This window comes from Schistocerca americana, chromosome 2 (genome assembly GCF_021461395.2).
Source record: "Schistocerca americana isolate TAMUIC-IGC-003095 chromosome 2, iqSchAmer2.1, whole genome shotgun sequence".
NCBI classification, from domain to species: Eukaryota; Metazoa; Arthropoda; class Insecta; order Orthoptera; family Acrididae; genus Schistocerca; species Schistocerca americana.
The window spans coordinates 316,093,814-316,115,768 of record NC_060120.1 but is presented as its reverse complement, the minus strand read 5'-3'; the positions used below and the strand labels follow the sequence as shown (position 1 = coordinate 316,115,768).

Here is a 21,955-nt window from a genome sequence, read left to right as displayed (position 1 = left end):
ATGGCAGACCTCTCCCTAGTCCTGAATTGGTAGAAGTCGGTAAACGTCGGGAGGCTTCGGTAGGCACGCAGTTTCGACTGCTGCCAACATTACGTAGCTGACTGTGTTGTACAAGGTAGCCATTATCGTCTGCTTCGTTATTGTTTTGAGCTGTACTGTTCTGCGTCTTTTTATTGTGCAGTTGTGCTGAACATTATCAAAATGAGTGAAGAGGCAGTTGCTGGCCCATCTCGGGAGTCGCCAACAACCCCTACCGGTAGGCCTACGGCTAGAAGGAAACCAGTATTACGTAGCGATGCTCGCAAAATTGTATTGTGTGTGATTGAATGCTGTGAAAGGGAAAGGGAGCAGAAAAAATTGCTTCACCCCAATTACAAATCAGCAGTGAGAGTTGCTACATACACAGGACAAAGCATGCTTAGCATTGGAAGATTCAAACAGTTTTCCAAGAATCATCCTGGCGCATCACCACAAACGCCTGGCAAGAAAAGGTGAGTTTCCATTTCAGATATTTTGTTCGTGATCACTTTGAAGGAGCCCCCTATTTCGTCTGAATTACCTTATATTTCATTTTTCCTTGCTACCGTATTGCTTTGTATGGAAGCACCACTGGTTACTGTATTATTTCGAAACACATTCATATTACAGTACATTTCCAAATTTAAAAAAAATACATGCAGTGCAGAAGGCATTTTCTTATAAATATTTCTCTCTCTTTTAACTTAGGAAAAGAAGTGGAGAAATCGAAGTAATGATCGATGATTTCAACCAGCGTGTCATTTGCGACACGATAGCGGAATTTTATTCAGTGCAGAAGATTGTGCCGAGCCTGCGAACACTGCTTCCAGTTTTGCACTACAAAATAGGCTGGAAGTGGAGTATTGTCTCGCTGAGAAAAGTACTTTTGTCTATGGGATTCATATGGCGTAAGGTGGAAAACAAGAGGAATGTGTTGTTAGAACATCCAGACATTGTGCACTGGCGATCTCGTTTCATTGTTGATATGAAGAACTTCAGGGAAGCAGGCAGAGAAATATTTTATCTCGATGAATCGTGGATCGATAATAACTTAACATTTAATAAATGTTGGCAGAGGAAGGGTGACTTACGTGAAGAGAGTGTCGTTGGTGTCACTGCATGCGGGAGCTCATCGAGAACACTGATAGTTGCAAGTGTCGGATCCAAGAATGGGTTCGTCAAGGAAGGCCAACTTATGTTCTGGGCAAAGTCGACAAAGGGCGATTATCATGGTCAGGTGAATTCGGCAAACTTTGAGAAGTGGTGCGGAGAGAAGGTACTGCCAAATCTCCCGCCTAATTCAGTAATAGTTATGGATAACGCTCCTTACAATAACAGGCAAACAGAGAGAACTCCAACGAAGTTTGGCACAAAAGTGCAAATGCTGGAGTGGCTGCAACGCAGAAATATCCCGTGATGAGGAAGGCTGAGCTGTATGCAAAAGTACGAGCGAATAAGCCAGCTGAGAACTCTTTTGCTGTAAACCTGTTGGCTGAAAGCAAAGGCCACCAGGTCGTTCGCTCGCCACCTTACAACTGCGACTTAAATGCAATAGAATCAGCATGGGCAAAGATAAAAAGGCATGTTAGGGAGCACAACATATTAGGGGACTTGGCTGCCACAAACATGCTGAATCTTGTGGACGCAGCTTTCCAGTCGGTTAGTGCCAATGATTGGAAAGGATATTGCAAGAAAGTTTAAGAAACAGAAGAAGAATATTGGGAACGTGATGGTGTCGTCAAAATTGCTGTGGACGAAATTATCATTAACACAGCCACATCAGATGTAAGTGAGGAAGACTCAGACACACAAACGGAAGACAGTGACAGTGAAAGCGATTGATCACATGGCGGGAAATGTTTTTACAAAAGATCACGGCTTGAATAAATAACAAAAACAATCTCCTATTAGTTTGTTGTAAATTGTATTTCTGTTCTATTTTAATCAAACACAGAAACGGAACATAGTGACAGTGAAAGCGGTGGACCACATGGCTTTAAATGGTTTTACGAAAGTATGACATATCGAATAAATACGAAAAACAATGTGCCATTCATTGCGTTGTAAATTTTATTTCTGTTTCAGACTGTTTCCATTCTTTGCGATAAGCGTACTTCATTGCTGCAGTTAAGATATTTATTAAACACTAGCTGTACGCCCGTGCTTTGCAACAGAAGAAATCTCAGAAAGTTGTTGACCGATTGATTTAAAATTTTGGCACAACATTTTTTAGGAATACGCCCATGGTTTTATATACTTTTTCAACACGTTTGCGAAACGTGTTGCGAATAGTGTTAGTAGTGAAGAAATAATAGAACAAAACGTCATGCCTGACGTGGCACTTTTTCACGCATCTCGATGTTTACCACGTCATATCTCCTGAATTATATGTCGTATAGAGACATAAATTTGCTGGCGCATTTACTGATATATGCGGATCCTGTATGTGAAATATGTTGCGATTAGAGTTAATAGTAACGAAATAATTCATTAAAACATCATGCCTACTGTGGCAGATTTACGGTATGTACTGAGAAAATGTAGTAAGCGACAACCTTTTTTCCTTTCATTATTTTGTGGGGAGTGTCAGCGAGAAAATTTTTCGTAAAGGTTTGAAATTGTATGTAACGTTTGTTGCTAGTCGCTAAGTGCTCTCATTCTCTAATGGTGGATGCATAAATCTGGGTATTTTCCCGCGGTGGCATCTAATTGTTTATGACATCATATCTCCTCAAGAATGTGTCTTTTTTTTTTTTTTTTTTTGCCCCCCCCCCCCCCCCCCCCCTCCCCCGGCTAGGAACCTTTGTGGGCGTACGGAGAACAAATCACCAAAATTTCATCGCAATCGGATGAATGGTTTGGGAACGCACAGAGGACAGACATACATACATTGATTTTTATATAGAGAGATTGACAGTTATGTTATACTATATGACTTGTTTAAGTATATTTAAATTTTATAATTAATAGTTTAACATTGTGGGGAATGAAATAAAATGGGGGAAAAAAATTGTGAGCAGTGGGAATCGAACTCTAGTCCGCTGCATGACAAGCCTTTACCTAATCAATTGAGCTACACATGCTACAGTGACCTAACTGTTGAAACATTGTCCATTTCTCTTTTCGGACATTCGGAGAACAATCACCAAAGTTTCATTGCAATCGGATGAATGGTTTGTGAGCGCATAGTAGACAAACATACATACATTCATTTTTATATATATAGATTCTAATGTACATGACGCTTCAGTTTCGTTTACAAACAACATTTAAAGCGAGGTTTACTTCTTTCTGCTTTCGTGTAAGCATGACGCGCAATTTGTAGTGCCATCACTGCAACTGGTAGGCGTGCCTTGTCCCCCCCCCCCCCCCCCACCCTCCTCCAATGGCTCCTCTCCCCTCGCCAGCCAATGCTTGCTTCCTCCTCTCCCTGCACTCCCCTCACAATTCTGCCGTCTTACAGTTAACACACTGTACAGGGTTTAGAAGGTTTTTTGCTTAGCATTAAATGTGTACTGGCACACACATCTGCTTATGTTATGTGAGTAGCACCCCTTACGGTGGTAAATATTTTCACAATAACTTCACTTAATGGTAAGATGACCTGTATGTCATCCACCTGAGTCATCAACTGTCTACTAAATTTCTCAGTCGTATTGAAAACAGTAATTGATGGAATGGGAAACCAATAATTGTTAATTTTGTCATTATACAGTTTTCTTTATGGGTGAAAAGCATGCTTAAATAAAGGAGCTACCTAGTGGTATGAACACTACCATCTCATAAGTTCATACCACAGTGAAAACTGATTTAAGATAAATGGTAACAATAAATGGATGTAGTGTAGATTGTTCAAACTTCAAAATGAAAAAACAATTGGTTCATAAAGCCCACTACGGATGCAGAACTGTCACATTATACAGATTTGCCAACCAGACTTGAAACAACAATGCATATAGTAACAGAATTGGAACACATTGATAATGGCAATAAATGGGACTGTACTGCTTGTGTAGCAGTCAGCTGCTTGAAAATAGAGGGCAGCAACATAACATTGACACAGTACGGAAGATACTCGACAAGCAGCACAGTAGTGTCTCGCCCAGCCTGTTTTAGATGACAAACAGTTTAATAGGGTTGTGAACCACGGTGCAACTTATGTTGTTTCAGTCACCAAACTATTGCCAGAAAAAAGTTATTCAGCAGTCCACAGATTGAATCTGAAACCAATAATATATTCACAAACATTAAGGTTTTGTGATAACTGAAACTTTCTCTCTTTGTAGCACTAACTGCAGAGCCCCAATTTTTCGTATATGCTGCCATAAGGCACATTATCTGAACTCCTAATAGGGCAGATTTATACTACTGTAGGCCTAGTTTCTAACTCAACAATGTTTAATACACTACTGACCATTAAAATTGCTACACCACGATGATGACGTACTACAGATGCGAAATTTAACCGACAGGAAGAAGATGCTGTGATATGCAAATGATTAGCTTTTCAGAACATTCACACAAGGTTGGCGCCGGTGGCGATATCTACAACATGCTGACATGAGGAAAGTTTCCAATTGATTTCCCATACACAAACAGCAGTTGACCAGCATTGCCTGGTGAAATGTTGTTGTGATGCCTCATGTAAGGAGGAGAAATACATACCATCACGTTTCTGACTTTGATAAAGGCCGGATTGTAGCCTATTGCGATTGCGGTTTATCGTATCGCAATATTGCTGCTCGCATTGGTCGAGATCCAATGACTGTTAGCAGAATATGGAAGCGGTGGGTTCAGGAGGGTAATACGGAACGCCGTGCTGGATCCCAACAGCCTCGTATCACTAGCAGTTGAGATGACAGACATCTTATCCGCATGGCTGTAACGGATCGTGCTGCCACGTCTCGATCCCTGAGTCAACAGATGGGTACGTTTGTAAGACAACAACCATCTGCACAAACAGTTCGACGACGTTTGCAGCAGCATGGACTATCAGCTCGGACACCATGGCTGTGGTTACCCTTGACGCTGCATCACTGACAGGAGCGCCTGCGATGGTGTACTCAATGACGAACCTGGGTGCACGAATGGCAAAATGTCATTTTTTCGGATGGATCTAGGTTCTGTTTACTGCATCATGATGGTTGCATCCATGTTTGGCGACATCGCAGTGAATGCACATTGGAAGCATGTATTCGTCCCATACTGGCGTATCACCCGGCGTGATGGTATGGGGTGCCATTGGTTACAAGTCTTGGTCACCTGTTGTTCGCATTGATGGCACTTTGAACAGTGGACGTTACATTTCAGATGTGTTACGACCCGTGGCTCTACCCTTCACTCGATCCCTGCGAAACCATACGTTTCAGCAGGATGATGCACGACCGCATGTGGCAGGTCCTGTACGGGCCTTTCTGGATACAGAAAATGTTCGACTGCTGCCAGCACATTCTCCAGATATCTCACCAACTGAAACGTCTGGTCAGTGGTGGCCGAGCAACTGACTCGTCACAATACGCCAGTCACTACTCTTGATGAACTGTGGTATCGTGTTGAAGCTGCATGGCAGCTGTACCTGTACACACCATCCAAGCTCTGTTTGAGTTAATGCCCAGGCGTATCAAGGCCGTTATTATGGCCAGAGGTTGTTGTTCTGGGTACTGATTTCTCAGGATCTACGTACCCAAATTGCGTGAAAATGTGATCACATGTCTCCCATAGTGCTCAGAGCCATTTGTAATCACAAGTCAGTTCTAGTATAATATATTTGTCCAATGAATAACCGTGTATCATCTGCATTTCTTCTTGGTGTAGCAATTTTAATGGCCAGTAGTGTACAAATGTAACCACAATAAATAATTTTAAGTGCACAATGACAGCACAATATAGGGGATATACATTTGGTGACAATAAAGATAAAACTCATAATGTGTGTACTCTCTTATTACTTTTATTTGTTTTACCAGCATGACTTCTTAGTCTATGCAGTTGGGTTTGCTGTCATGACTTATAACACAACTTAATTCCTGTGGATTTTTGGGTGGTTGGTTGGTTGTGGTGGGGAAGGAGACCAGACAGCGAGGTCATCGGTCTCATCGGATTAGGGAAGGACAGGGAAGGAAGTCGGCCGTGCCCTTTGAAAGGAACCATCCCGGCATTTGCCTGGAGCGATTTAGGGAAATCACGGAAAACCTAAATCAGGATGGCTGGACGCGGGATTGAACCATCGTCCTCCCGAATGCGAGTCCAGTGTCTAACCACTGCGCCACCTCGCTCAGTGTGGATTTTTGTCATGTCTTTTGTGTTGAAGGCACTTTAATCCATTCAGTTTCACGCAGCATAAATACAAAAATACTCAATTTACAGACAAATTAATGAGCATCATCTGCAGCCATACTTTGCAGTGGAAATAGTCTGTACTGAAAAATAAAAATAATAGTTAAAAAGTCATTCATAAATAACATGATGATGATGATGATGATGATGATGATCTGTGTTACAGTTCTACTGGACCATGTATTTGAAATGTGTCAGAATGACCTTAGGTGCCGTGTAAGTGTTAACATATTTACTGCTATTCAGTTTAGTGTTAACTCTTTATTTGTGCAGAATTAAAAAACAAACAATAACAACAAGGAAAATAATTAATGTACTTGTGCTTTTGAAAGTGAGACATTTCTTATTGATGAGATTCTCTTTTTATCATCATAGTTGACATAACGTACTTCCTTACTATTTGCAAGTGACGTGCATCTATTAGAAGGACAGTTGCACTTCCTTTGGATAATTGTGTACTTTCTTCCATCTCCCTTCAACCTCCATTAACTTAGTCCACCAGTCCAGCTGGTTGTTATGGTGAGTTCTTGGTGGTGGAGTAGCAAACCAAACCTGAGAGGAAGTGTGTTGCAGCAATGTGTGTAAGTCCTGCGACGCCTGTGAACCATCAGCGCACATACTCATTTCCACTGAGTGACGACACTGGTGTGAGCCCTGCACCCTCTGCCCCTGCCCCCACCCCCACCCCCAGAGGTGGTCGGCGATCGGGGGCAGGCATCACAGCCCCAAGAATCGGTACGTATTAATATCATTTGCTGCAAGCTCCTCGGGAAAAATTTAAAGACACTTATGAAAGGTGTCTATGGTTTTCTCTTTTACTTTGCTCCAAATATTTGTCAGTGCACTATCTTCTTTCATTATGAGGCTATTGATTGCCACTGCAATTAAGAAGTGAGAACAAGGAGGACAACAGCAGTTAGGTGAGTCATAATTGGTTGGAGGAGGCAGCATAGAATTATAACAATAATTAAAATTTGTCAGGCATAACATTGTGTTCCCTGTACAAAAGTTAATACTGTGGCTAAGCCAGTACTTCACACAGTCCTTTGTCTTGGGAAGGCAGAAAGACGTGCAGGAGAACTTCTGTAAAGTTTAGAAGATAGGAAAGAGATACTGGCAGAAGTGAAGCTGTGAGAATGGGTCATGAATCTTTCCTAGGTAGCTCTGTCATTAATTGTGTTGACAATTAAAGACAATGCAAGGTTCCAGGGTTGGAGTTCTTGAACAGTACACTGTTTTAATGATAGAAAATTTCAAAACAGTGCACTTGGTTGCACAATGAAAGGTTGATTCTGGCGAATAAATTTCTAGCTACTTTGCCTTTTTCTGTGACTCTCTCTCTCTCTCTCTCTCTCTCTCTCTCTCTCTCTCTCTCTCTCTCTCAGCTCAAGCACATCAGATGTCCAATGGGCCAATTCAGAAAAGCTCATTTGTATTTGATCCATACTCATGTATAAATGTTTGTATGGGTGGAGCAAAAGAAGCTGCTCTCAGATTAGAGGTTCATTTAAACACAAGTGTTATGGCCCTGTTGAAGGTGGTGGTATATGTCATTACATTCCTCTGACCTGTGAACTGATACGTGAAGCTTGTTACGAGGAAATCCACAGTTTAATATAAAATTTGAACCATGGTGCAACTCAACATTTTTCACACAGACAAAGTTATACCGAAGATGAAAGAAGTTATTTATGCCATAAAATATCCTAAGGTCAGCCAGGGTTAAACCTGCAAAAAGTTGGATTTTTTGTCATGTGACCCACTCGACCATCAAATTTAAAACTGGCTGTACAGTCAGCTCATTGTGTGTTGTCTCTAACCTGAAGGCTGGTTTGAATCTGTATTGCTCTTGAAAATACCTGCAAAACAATGCAGATGTTGTTGGAATGTGTTTTGTGTATTGTGTTTGGAAACTAGCTTAGCTGTTCCGTTCACTCACAGTACTTGATGCTGAAAATAGTAATGCCTGCTTTACTCTTTGCCCTCAGGCTTGAATTCAGTACCTCACATTCCTGTCTTGGGCAGCAGTATCAGTAGGTTCATTCTTCAAAATTTTAGTGTTTTATCCATAATGGATGCAGTTGAACTCCGTGACGGTTCCTTTATAACAATATTATGAAAAGGAAAGTTGCTACTCACCATATAGCGGACAAGCTGAGATGCAGATAGCCACAACAAAAAGACTGTGACAATACTTTTGACCATTAAGGGTTATGTCAGCAATAGGCAACACACACACACACACACACACACACACACACACACACGAACGCACGCGCGCGCCAATGCAACTCGCTCACACAACTGGTTTCAGTTGCCTGAGACTGCAGTTGGGTGCGTGTGTATATGTGTGTGTGTGTGTGTGTGTGTGTGTGTCGTCATCATCGTCTATTGTTGACGAAGGCCTTAATGGCTGAAAGCTTTATTTGTGACAATCTTTTTGCTGTGCCTGTCTGCAACTCAGCATCTCTGGTATATGGTGAGTGGCAACTTTTCTTTTCATAATATTGTTACATTCCATCCTGGATTTTCCACTGTTCATTTATTGGGTGTAGAATAATAACAGCTACCACTCACAGAAGAAGATGGTTATATTTAACATACAATGGGTTTTGAACTTGTGCCCATCTTCAGTTGGTTTACATTTGAGCACACATTTCCATTCTTAGTTTTGGAGATCAGTGCTTAAATAAAAAATAAACAGAGATGTGAGTCAAAGCGCTGCATATAATCCACTTATTTGATATTCTTTGACGTACTTAATTACAGAATGACAAAATATATTACTACTGTTTAGAGTTGTGTGCAAAATTAATTTTCATGCTCTTGGGCATGCTGTCATCCTAGATTGAAGTGAATATACAGCAATAGTCAAGATGGCTCACATGTGAATTGTAAAGGTTTAATGTGACCCTGAGGAACTGACATGCAAACATGCTTTGTGAATATGGAAGAGACAGGGATTGTCCTTAATATCTGATGGATAGTAGTAGCAGCAGAGATGCAAAAGCAATTGCTTGTAAACTTTCCGCAATGATATTTCAGGCCATAGCTACAGCATATGTACACAGGTTAGTGTGAAACTAATTGACTACTGATAATGTATTATATTAATTGTTACAAGAAATTTATCCTTTAAACTAGCTATAGGTAAGTATAAATCTGATAGATTAATATAAGAACTTTGTACTTGTGGCGTACTTCAGGTTCCTAGTAAGTGTTAATGTGTAAGATTTTCATTGCTGTTACAATTTGGTTTGCATCTGTAACTATGTATATCAGTAGACAATGGTATATTTTGCTTAGGGATCAGAATTTTCAATAGTTTGTAATGTCATGTAGCTTACTTTTTATAATGTAAATTATATCTAAGAAGTATCTGCTCATATATCTCAGAAAACTTTTTTCTCCTAGTTGGTGATGTATTTTGAGTTGAACTAGCATTTCCGCTTATTAAATGTATTATTTGTCAGATAGAATTCCTCATTGAACGGTTGAGTGACGCACTATTTTCCAAAGCTGTGCCAAAGGGTTTCGGCATTTTCTAATATTTGCAGTGTAAGTGTATTGAAAGAAAGCGTATGAGAAGAGGTTTTGACATTTTATTCATCTGGCTTTACAACAGGACAGGGGAGGGGTAGCGGAGGGGGGGGGGGGGGGGGGCTGCGCTATAGTTTTATATGCAGTATTTATTTGTTGCCACTGTGAGAGAACTTAACACATATAGGTTGCCTTATTTCTTTCCTTTCTTCCTGGTGCCAGCTGTGCTGTGCTGCTGTGGAACTCTCTTACTGCAGTCTTTAAATGAGTGAGACATAAATTTTCCAGTCTGCCTGTGTACAGTAACATTTGATGTTATTCTCTTTAATTGTTAATGACAAGTTGTGTTACTGTATCAAAGGAAAATTCAGTCAAGAAAACTAATAAATAATGAGATGACAAGAGAAATGAGATTCAAGAGAAATATCAGTACTGCCAATAGACACATATAAAAGTGATACACGCACTAGCTTCTGAAACTAATAGCTTCTTAGCTGGCAGAGGAGAGGGGGCATAAGTTTGGAAACGTTAAAAAGAAAGATCATGTCACTTAGTCCCAAGGATGAGGTGGACCTATCTCTTACATATATTAGTGTTAGTTCCAAAACGTGGGAATGTATAATTTTCACTTTCATATGTTTCTATTAGCAGTACTAAATATTTTGGTGCATGAAGGTAAGTAATGGACAGTGTTTGTGTCACATAATTTATTAAATTGTATGTTTACTATGCTTAGCTGAGTAACTATCAAACTAAGTATGCTTATTTTCAGTTAGCAAATCATACACTAGGAGAAAATCATACACTAGGATAAATATGCTGTCAATGGTCTTCTTCTCCCAAATCACATCACCAGTCAAGGAAAGCCAGGCATAATAAGTGAAGATCCATTATGACACATGAAAAGCTGTAATAAATTCCACAGAATTTGAATATTCTATGTTAGACAGGGACTCAAGCCTATTTCCTTGTCCTTCACTGACAGTGCTCTTCCAATTCAGCATGACCTTAAATGACTTTGTCATCTGCGGGACATTTAACCATGATGTTATTTTTCCAGTTGGACTGAGATAGAGTTTTAACCCACTGCCACCTCTTTCCTATAAGAATTTCTGGCTTTCAGTTAATTAGAACTGAACTCGAAAATTGTTTGTTGCATATTCAATGGTCAAACTAGATCTGTCTGCTTTATGTAAAGAGTATTTTTGAATTCAGGTGTCATTTGCATTTCAATTAAGCTTTCAAAAAAACTGGCCAAACTGGAATTGAAATTACTTCATTTAATATAACATTGTCACTGTGTAATTCACTCAGAACTTGTGTTTGAAGTAATTGTAGGAAACAACAGCGACTGAAAATATGAGCTGGATCTGGAGTCATGCTGTCATAGATTAACAATTAAGTTGACTGCTAGTGATAAACACGAGATCTGGCTGCGAATCCCTGTTTGGCTTAAATTTTTCATTTATCACAACATTACATTGAAAGTTAAGCATTTCTGATTGATTTGGACTGATATTTCTTGTTGTTGCCTCTTAGTTGGTTCCATTAATTTACTTTATGAGTGTTTAATCCAATTGGTTTACTGCAGAATTCTTGGAAAATATTCTTATTTCGATTATAATAAACTTTCTTGAGTCTAAAAGCTTATGTGCACGAATCAGCAATGTTTTAGAAAGTATTGCTCGTGCAAAACTCTGCTTGCCCTTTTCTCACATGAAATACTGGGGACTATGGATGAAGGGCAACAGGTAGAGTCCACATTTCTTGATTTCTGGAAAGCATTCGACACGGTGACACATTGCAGGCTGTTGATGAAGGTACGAGCATATGGGATAAATTCACAGATATGGGAGTGGCTCGAAGACTTCTTAAATAATAGAACCCTGGAGTGCCCCAGGAAAGTGTGGTAGGACAGCTCTTGGTCTCTATATAAATAAATGATTTGGCGGGTAGAGTGGGCAGCAGTCTGCAGATGTTTGCTGATGGTGCTGTGGTGTACGGTAAGGTATCAAAGTTGAGTGACTTGATAAAATTTCCAGTTGGTGTGATGAATGGCATGTAGCCCTAAATGTGGAAAAATGTAAGTCAATGCAGATGAGTAGGAAGAACAAACTGTAATGTTCAGATACAGTGTTACTAGTGTCCTGCTGGACATAATCAAGTCATTGAAATATCTGGGCATAACATTACAAAGCAATATGAGGTGGAACGAATATGTGAGAACTGTGGTAAGGAAAGCGAATGGTAAACTTTGGTTTATTGAGAGAATTTTAGGAAAGAGTGGTTCACCTGTAAAGGAGACCGCATGTAGGACGCTGGTACAACCTATTCTTAAATACTGCTCAATTGTTTAGGATCTGCACCAGGTCAGATTGAAGAAAGATATCAAAACAATTCAGAGGCAGGCTGCTAGATTTGTTATCGGCAGAATCGAACAACATGTAAGTGTTACGGAGATGCTTTGGGAACTCAAATGGGAATCCCTGGAGGGAAGGCAACGTTCTTTTCGAGAAGCACTATTGAGAAAATTTAGAGAACTGGCATTTGAAGCTGACTGCTCAATTATTCTACTGTCACCAACATACATCGCACATAAAGACCACGAAGATGAGATACGAGAAAATAGGTTTCATATGGAGGTGTACAGACAGTTGATCTGTTTGCGAATGGAACAGGAAGGGAAATGACAAGTAGTGGTACAGCGTACCCTCCACCACAAACCGTACAGTGACTTGCAGTGTATCTATGTAGATGTAGATTGGTTCTCAGCATAACTGAAAGTTGAAGCAAAACTTTGTATGAATCTGTTTGTGTGCATAAAAAAGATGCATATTGCCTTCCTTACGAAATAAGAGGTATATGAGTGGCAATGTCTTTTTTATGAATAGAGATGTTTTTTGAAACAGAATCTGGGCTACCTACATTATTCAGTCTTTGTAATGATAATTATCATCCAATATTGATTTTTCATGTAATTGCAGTGTTGCACAAGAGTAACAGCCAAGTACCACATAGATCAAATGTTCCTCAGTGAATCATAGTATGCAGTTCTTCCTTGCTTGCCATTACATTCTGGCGTACTCCACACACTTATTTTGCCTTGTTAATTGCCTCCTGAAGATATTACTTGATGGGTCCGTGGGAGAGCGACCATACAGTTGACACCTCTTTGCATCACAGGGTAAATGATTACATTGCATAATGTGATCAGTACTAGAAATGGCAAAAGATTTTAGCAGTCAGGATGGGTGCTTCAGAGAACCACCATATTTCAATTACATCGCAGTTTAACATGACATCAGTGAATTGCACGAAACCAGCACAAAGCACTGAAGAATTTATTGTTCATTCATTGCGAAAATAGCATTTATTAAAGCTATTCTATGTATATCAGTTAAGCACTACATCTCTTGCACATCATGTGGTGTATCTTCCACCAATTAGTTTAATTTCATTTTAGATGTACTAGATAAATGTAGAATGCTTGTAGAAGAATTGCACTACATTTGTCCTCTATATCTTATGGTTTAGTTCTGTTGCAGCTAAAAATGATTTTGTGAGAACAAACTGGCTTACATTAGAAAAGACATAGAAGGCAAGCAACTAATATTCATTTGTACATTTTGTCATAGGTTCAACTGGTCAGGGACGTGAAAGGTGTGACAGCTTGCCTTCGAGGGCCCGTACAACCAGTGAAGGTCACCCTCAACCACTGCCTGGAATTCTGGGAGCCTCCAGAGGTGGTCATCTGGTGCCTGGCCATGGTCACCGTCCCACTTCTGTTTATGGCCGTGGTATATCCCATTCTCCTCCTGTTGGATCTAGTCCTGTGAGGTAAACTTCATTGCAGTTTTAATACCATTATTAGTTGATACAGTGTGTTTCTAGTGACTTCTTGTGTAGACACATATTATTTCAACAGTAACTTTTGTGGCAGTGGTCTTATTAGAAACAACCAGTGTCTTTAATACCATTTTACCTCACAGTCATCATTAATACCCTATTGCCTCACAGTGAGTTTTACTTTTTTTCCACCATTGTGTTTACCATAAAACTTTTCATATGAACTCTTGTAGATACTGCATAACCATTGCTGTGAATGCCCAGACTAAATAGGCACCAACAGTTTACTTTTGAAGTAATTTCAGGTCAAATAAAACAGTAGACCAACACCAGGAAAATGAATGTGTCAGTGAATTATGGAGGTGTATGAAGATAAACATCAGTTAAAATGTGTCATTAACAGGATGTTCACATTATTTTTGCCAAACTCCTGTATGTTATTAAGCAGTTTCTCATATTCACTAAGGTGATGTCATTTGCTTTGTTGTGTAGTTGAGCAGAAAAACACAAATACAGGTATGTTTAGTAAGCATCAAAATATTGCAGTGATCTTAGTCCAGCTCTAGTGGCAGGCACCACAAGAGATGCATTACACACTGCAGAGTGATATACTGCCAAAATTCCTAATATGTACAGTCCTAGAATAGTTAACTAATATATTGCATCATCGTGCATATATCTCTCGAAAAGATCATGAAGGTGAAATAAGAAAGATCCGAGCTCACGTGGAGGCTGACTGACTGTAGTTCATCACATGCACCATTTGTTAGTGGAGCAGGAAAGCAGGGAAGTTATAATGGCACACAAAGTACCCTGCATCACACACCATAAGGTGGCTTGCGGAGTGTAGATGCAGATGTATGTTGCTAGTGTTAATGCTGTTGGTCCCACAAAAGTTTTAATATGTTCCTGTGCTACATCACAAACATTGTCACCTCCATTCTAAGAGAATCTGTCAAGATTGAACTGGTAAGTGGCACATGCGTGCATGCATGTGCCCACCCACACCCACACACGCATGTGCATGAACACACACACACACACACACACACACACACACACACACACATACTAGTTGGAGGTAAATTGTAAACCTCAAGCAGGTTGTGTTACGTTAAGTGTCTGTAGAAAAGGTTACCTATCAAAGTATTCACTTATTAGGACAATTCTATCTGGCCACATTCCCACAAAATATTCAATGTATATACCGGGAAAGGTTTTGTTTTCACAATACATTATTTTGATACATGGATTTGCAGCCATAGAAAATTTTGCATGGATATCATATGAATTGAATCACACTATGTGGTAGCAGCATACATATGCCTGTAGACAAAACTCTATTCACAAATGCCTATCGTCTCATTATACCAACTCAGGTAAGGTAAATGCTACCAGACACTCTCTCAAACAGTCATAAAAAGTGAGATTTCTGAAATCTAAAATAAAGACTCTTGTATATTACATCATCTTGGGAGGAATTGCCATACAAAAATTCATGATAGACTTAAGATTTAATTTGATTTTGGATAAATCATGGATCAGCATCATCTGCTCTTTTTAAGACAGCAGTTTAACAAGTATGTACTAAATTTTAGGGTGTATTAAATATTGTTTTGCAGTCCAAATTCTGGTGCTTGTTCAACTGATTCTGCTGGATCATCGCTGTCCATTGATGAGGGTGATGGATGGGGTGGAGATGGAGATCAGGGCTGTCCCACTGGTGCACGCTATGGGACTGGCCACTCTCTCACACCAGATGAGCCGGCAATCCTTGAAGAGAACTGTGATGACTACACTTGGACCCAACCTGGATCAGGTATGTTACATGTGTGGAGATCATTTCTTTTCTTTTGAGATGCATTGCTACCACTGACAAGATTTTTTTTTAGATATATATTGTGGCTGGCAGGCATGGGAGATTGAAGAAAGATCATGCAATAATGAAACAGAAGGAGAAAATTTAAATCTTAAGAGTGTATGGAACAATAAGGTGGAAATTATTTGCTGCAGCAGTGTTGTAAATTACTGTTGAAGAAGATAGTGTCAGGATACCGTTGGGTCAGGCTCATGGAAACCTGGAATAGAAAAATATAATTTAAGAACACAACCTTTATAATTGAGGAGGCAGGTAATACCATGAATACACCATTATATTGTTATTTGAGGACTACACAAAGCCACTTGTACACTAAGATATGCTGCAGGTGTGAGGAAGAGATGGATTGGCTGTACACGAAACAGGTACCACACTTGCAGACAGTTGAGTACCAGTGTGGTACCAGGTCTTCTTCCATCTGTACAGGGGATATCACAAACAAGTATCCTCATGTATCAGCACTACAAAAAGGCTAACATTTCAAACCTGAAGATTGTCTTGACAAGTCCTTAATGTTGTGTTCATTTTGTACGGGATGTGCAAAATGTGCTGGCAAGCCATTGCATTTCAAACCACATTTCTTCGCAAATGATCAGTGGCATGTCTTTTAAGAACTCCAGTCTCTGTATTATTAAAAGGCTGAAAAAGTCATCTAATCCAAATTGCAGGTTGCCTTCTAACAGCTTCCAGGGGAAACAAAAATTTGATTTTTCAGATATCATCTAATTATTGACTGATTTTAAAAATTTAAAATCTTGTCATATTCTACTCTTTAGAGGTATAATCATATGTTAAAGGTGAATACTATAAGATGAATACTGAAGTCAGAAACTATGTACAAAGTGTCCAGGGAAGGAGACCCTGATTTCCAAATTAAATATCTCGAAAACTCAGATTGATAAATAGTATAGCATAAAATGTTCGTTAGAAAGCTGTTAGAATTTTATATAGATTTTTCATAATAGTTCAAAAAGCTGCTAACATATGGCACCATATGCCATAGAGGCTCGTACACTATTAGTGTGTGTAATTAAACTCGTCAACTGCAAGTAGTCTTTGCAATCACATCACAATATTGTCAATGTCCACCACTCACAGCATGGTGGTGGTACAAAGAAATAATGAAATGTGTCATCAATTCACAGGTCGCCGATTCAAGCTCATCCATTGTAATGGGATCGTTCCAGTAGACAGTGTCTTTCAATGTGCCCCATAAAAATAGTCACAAAGAGTTAAATCTGGCAGGTATGGAGACCAATCCATCCCCACACCAGCAAATTTGCAATAATGTGACACAGTGTCTCCATTCCCAAAGCTTTCATCCAAAAAGCGAAACACTTCGGTGCAATGTGGTCTGGCCTCATCTTGCATGAACCACTCGGAGCCTGGGCGATCCTCCAATGTTGTTTGAAAACTGCAGTGAAACATTCACTGATGATTTTTCTTGCATGAGAAAAGGGCCAGTAATTCATATGCTGAACACTGCAGCCCAATGTATAACTTTGGGAGGATACAGTGGTTTCACTTCACACAAATGGGGAATTTGGAAACCCCAAAATTGCCAGTTTTGTTTAGTCATGACTCCTTTGAGGTGGATGTGTGCTTCATCTGTTAACCAGCTCCAGCCAGCATCAAATCTTTCATTATCAATTGTCATGAGAATCTGGTTCACAAAGTTGGTTCCCTGTTGCACAACCTGTACAGGTATGGCCTGGTGCCTTTGGATTTTGAATGGATGTGTAAGCTCTGTCTCAGTGCTTTCAGTGTGCTGGAACACTTCAGACCAGTCTGTGATGCAACTCTTCAGACAGATTTCTGTGGATTTTGCTGAATAATTCCAGAGACCATATGAACATTTTTAGGAGGAACTACAGTTTGCCTGGGCCCAACATTCCCCATTAGATCATCAGCCACACTGCCTCTCTGTTGGAATTTGGCAAAGAACTTGCAAATGGTTTTTGGAACTTTAAATCGTGTTTTGAAAACTGCACTTTGTTTTGTGTTTGTATCTGTGGTAGTCTGGTACCAGAAAAATCACCTTTCATGTTTCAACTGTGGAACTGATTGCTCTGAACTGCAGCACACTATTTGTAGGAAATACATATTGCGATCACAACTGCATCTGCTGGCAGCTTTTCAAATTATTGTGTAACTTCATAAAATTCTTACAGGTTTCACAGTAAGCGTAGAGTTTGTTGCACATGTCTATTAACTTTAGTTTTCCAGATACATAATTTTGAAACCAGGGACTCCTTGATTGGAAATCATGTGTATGTCTTGTAGCAGCATAATGCACAAATTACTCAGACTATATTTATCCAGTATTTGAGAATGAGATCATGTAGCAACTTTCAAGAAACTGTACAAATAATTTGAAACCTTTTTAAAATTGTCTCTTGCATACACCTCAAACATTTAATTAATTTTTAAAGTAATATGACAAAGAAGCTGCTTTATTTATGGGAGATTGCTGCTCTAAAGAATCAGGAGGGGAGGGGCAGCTACTGTTTACAGGAAAATCAGGTACCTTCAATCTGATAGGTTGGGAAAAGGGATCAATCGAACCACAGTCAATGATACACTTCATACATTGATACTTAAGGTGTACTGAAATTAATGGAAATGTGTGGTATGGAGGTTCATTTCATTCTCAAATAAGGCTGTTTTGAAGTGCACTTTGTTGGTAAAAGGCCTTCATCTCAAAAACCGGAGAAAGTCTATACAATGTTATAGCAAGCAAGTAGAAAAGTCAAAATGTGAAATAAAATCTACCATGGCCTTAAAGTATGACGTCTGTTGATGGCACAGATGGGTTTACTGTTCATGTAGAACATACTAGACAATTTTTGAGGCTGATTATGTCATGTTGTTCAAGCAATGCTTGGGTCGTTGCACTCGTTGACTGTGAATGTCTCTTGTTTCCTACAGTGATTTTCCTGCCCCAGGGGAGGGGGGGGGGCAACTATATGTAGTGGTATCATGTAATGATGTGATATTGTGGCTCTTTCCATCTTTGAGCCACCCCTTGGGGGGGGGGGGGGCAACTATATGTAGTGGTATCATGTAATGATGTAATGTTGTGGCTCTTTCCATCTTTGAGCCACTCCTAAACCATCTAATGACAGTGGTGGGAGGCAGTAGAATTTCAACAGGCCAAGACAGGACACGAAACAATTGTCACACATTGGCAGAAGGGGGAACACAGGAGATGTCAGGTTGCTAAAAGTGCAACACCAAGCTGGCATCCACTGATAGGGCCATGCAGTGTTTTCTTGCCATACATTAATGACCAGCTGTGCTAGACTATTTGAGCCTCCACCAGCTGGAATAAGCGAGGGCCTGTTCACAATCACAGCTCTGGAGACTGGAGTTTATCCCATAACAATGGCTAACAGGGTAACAGACTGGTGATATTACCTGCTGCTTCTAACAGTGCCAAATCACATAAGTAAGAACCCAGTGTTGTAACCAAATTGAAGAAGACTTCAGGTTATGTTAATGCAGAACTTCGCAGTCTTGTTATTTGACCCCTAAACATTTTAAATTCAGTTCCTCTGCCTTCAATGATTAAATTTTGCTGCAGTTTCAGTTTTAATAATCTGCCTTCAATGATTAAATTTTGCTGCAGTTTCAGTTTTAATAATACATAACTTGTTCAAATTATTTTTGTTGTGTATTTTACTCTTTTTGCAATTGGCACTGCATTGAATCCATTGTTATTCGTCATGGTGTCAGTATATATTGTGTTTGACTTCTGTGCAGGTGAGTAGTGTCCTCCCAAAATATTGGGCAGATAATTTGGCAAATAATGGGTGCAAGAGCTAGTGTGAGATGAAGAGGTTGATACAGAAGAGGAGTTTGGGGCAGGCCACATTAGACCAGTCAGAAGACTGATGACTCAAAAAAAGTCAGGGGCATTGTATAGGAGGGTGTATTCCATAAGCTTGTTTCCAAAACTTACTTCTACTCTGAAGGATGTGGTTAGTGGACATGTTAGTGGTGTAAATGACTTTTAATGTACTGAATTAGGTAGTGTGCGTTTGTAGAAAAATCACAAGGCATTTGTTAACATTACAAATGGCAGCTGTGAAAGGACTTGTATAACTGATTAGTCAAGAGTCCTTGACCAGAATCTCAGGTAGTGAAGGCAGGAAAGGAAAAATTAGAAATAGATCAGAGTGAAATAAAGAGGAAGGAAGATTGCCTAATGGAAAGTGGTTGGAGTCATAATATTGGGGAGTCAAGGACTGCCAATATTCTGGTCATTGCAGATATAAGACTGGCAGCTTCGTGTCAACACTTGCTACCAACAATAGGATCAGTGAATTCCAAGTTGGATTTGAATACAGGATATCGAGGGTCAAAACTAGAAACCATAAATATGAGATTAGGTGATGTCAAAACAAAAATAAATAGTTCGCAATCACAAATGGGTGTATTCAGATCAGAGGTGAATGCCAGTATGGCCACATTCAAAACAGAAATGAAAACAAAAATAAAGTCAAACATGAATATCTTTCAGACAGAGTTGAAAAAAGTTGATGTGAGTCAGCATTCAGTGCAAGAAGAAATGGGAACCAGGTCTGAAGTAACTGAAACACTGAATACCAAAATGGCTACAGAGAATGAAGCTATCATGAAAGAGATTAAGGAAACAAAAATCAAATGACAGAAGTAGAGAAAAGGATAGAGAATCAAGAGAATAATGTGTTAGAATTAGTAAAGAAAAACATAGGTGAAATTAAACAAATTAAGGCTGATGCAGACAAGATCAGTGGAATATTCACTAATTTCAAAAATAAAGTAAACAGGAAAGGTGACCAGATTAACTTCAGTAGCATACTAGGTACGACAAAGAACTTGATCCAAAAAGGGATGTTCAACCTGTGATATCTATAGAAGAATTTGGCTGGTCATTGGCAGGAGGGTGCTCCAAAATTAAAAAGATAAGACTAGTGGAACATTGTCTGGCAGGAGAGACCCAAGAATATGCAATCAAGGTGCCAGAGGGATGCAATAAATTTGGTGAACTCAATGATAACCCCCCCCCAGGGGGTCCACAACTCTTTCGTGGATACGTGCGTGGCGAGCACGGGGCCCCGAGCCATTGCAGCCTTCTTTCTCTCCCGGGCTGCATTTCCTTTCCCTTCCCCTCCTTTCCCCTCCATACCCCTTTCCCCTCGCCCTCTCCTCTCCCTCTATTGGTGTCCTTGCTTATGTTGGCCCCCGCTATCCTCCTGGTTCTGTTGGTTTTACACTCTGGCTTTGTTGCGTAATCATCTCCTCCTTTTGGCATTCCTCGGTCCCCCTCTGGGGTTTGACCTCCATTCCAAAATTTCTCTTCCGTAGTGTGAGCCATTTGGGGAAGAGCACCTTACCTAGTGTCTCCGACGTGTGCCCTCCTAGTATATTCCACCTTTTCTTCTACGTCGTTGTCTGATGCTAGGGTGCATAGCCAGCACGGTAGCCAGCCCGTGTGGTGGGGTCGCTATGTACCCTTTTGGTTGAGCCCCCTGAACACACAGGGATCACACTTCTGATACCTGAGCTGTGACCTCCTCATGCATGCCTTGGAGTGGTTGCTCGTCATCCTGGAGCATCGGAACTCCCGGCAATGGCCGCCGTGCCAGACGGCCCTTGCTGTGGCTGGGTGGCGCCCGTGAGGAGAGCCCCTGATCGGAGTGGGTGGTATCAGGGCGGACGCTATGCAGATGAAACGCATAAGGGTCCAAACCTCTGGCCGCTCTTCAGCGGCCGTCTCTCTGCGTGGTACTGATTCCTCAAGTGCTGCTTCTCTTGCCCCTTCGGCCTTCCCTTCCGTGGCAACCCCCTGGGAGGAGGGTCAGGCCCGTCGTCTAGGGGCAAAACCTTTCCCCCGTTATCTAGTTTGCACCAGGACTGATGGAGATACTTTCACCAGTGTCAAACCGTTATTCTTTGTGGAACACATTGAAGACAAGTTCGGCGAAGTGGACTCCCTGAGCAAGATGCGGTCGGGTTCATTACTGATAAAAACTGCTTCGGCTGCCCAATCTGCGGCCCTTCGTGCCTGTACCCATCTTGGCACAATTCCCGTGTCCATTACCCCTCACCAGTTTCTAAATATGGTACAAGGTGTGATTTTTCACAGAGACCTCATCCTTCAAACTGATGAGGAACTTCGGGACAATCTCGGACGGCGGGGTGTTCACTTTGTTCGGCGTGTTCAGAAGGGTCCTAAAGATAATCGTATTGATACTGGTGCCTTTATCCTGGCCTTTGAAGGGGATACCCTTCCTGAGAAAGTTAAGATTATGGTCTATCGCTGTGATGTGAAGCCGTACATCCCACCTCCTA

The 21,955-nt window shown here is 40.5% G+C and overlaps 1 protein-coding gene across 1 annotated transcript in view; it reads left to right on the top strand.

The window, feature by feature from the left end:
* Positions 1–21,955, top strand: part of LOC124590535 (mucin-17) — a 196,566-nt gene that overhangs the window by 74,695 nt on the left and 99,916 nt on the right. The window contains exons 10-12 of the mRNA XM_047131656.1: positions 6,928–7,089; positions 13,530–13,731; positions 15,363–15,559. Coding sequence (XP_046987612.1) covers positions 6,928–7,089; positions 13,530–13,731; positions 15,363–15,559 — 561 coding nt within the window. The remainder of the gene's footprint in view (positions 1–6,927; positions 7,090–13,529; positions 13,732–15,362; positions 15,560–21,955) is intronic.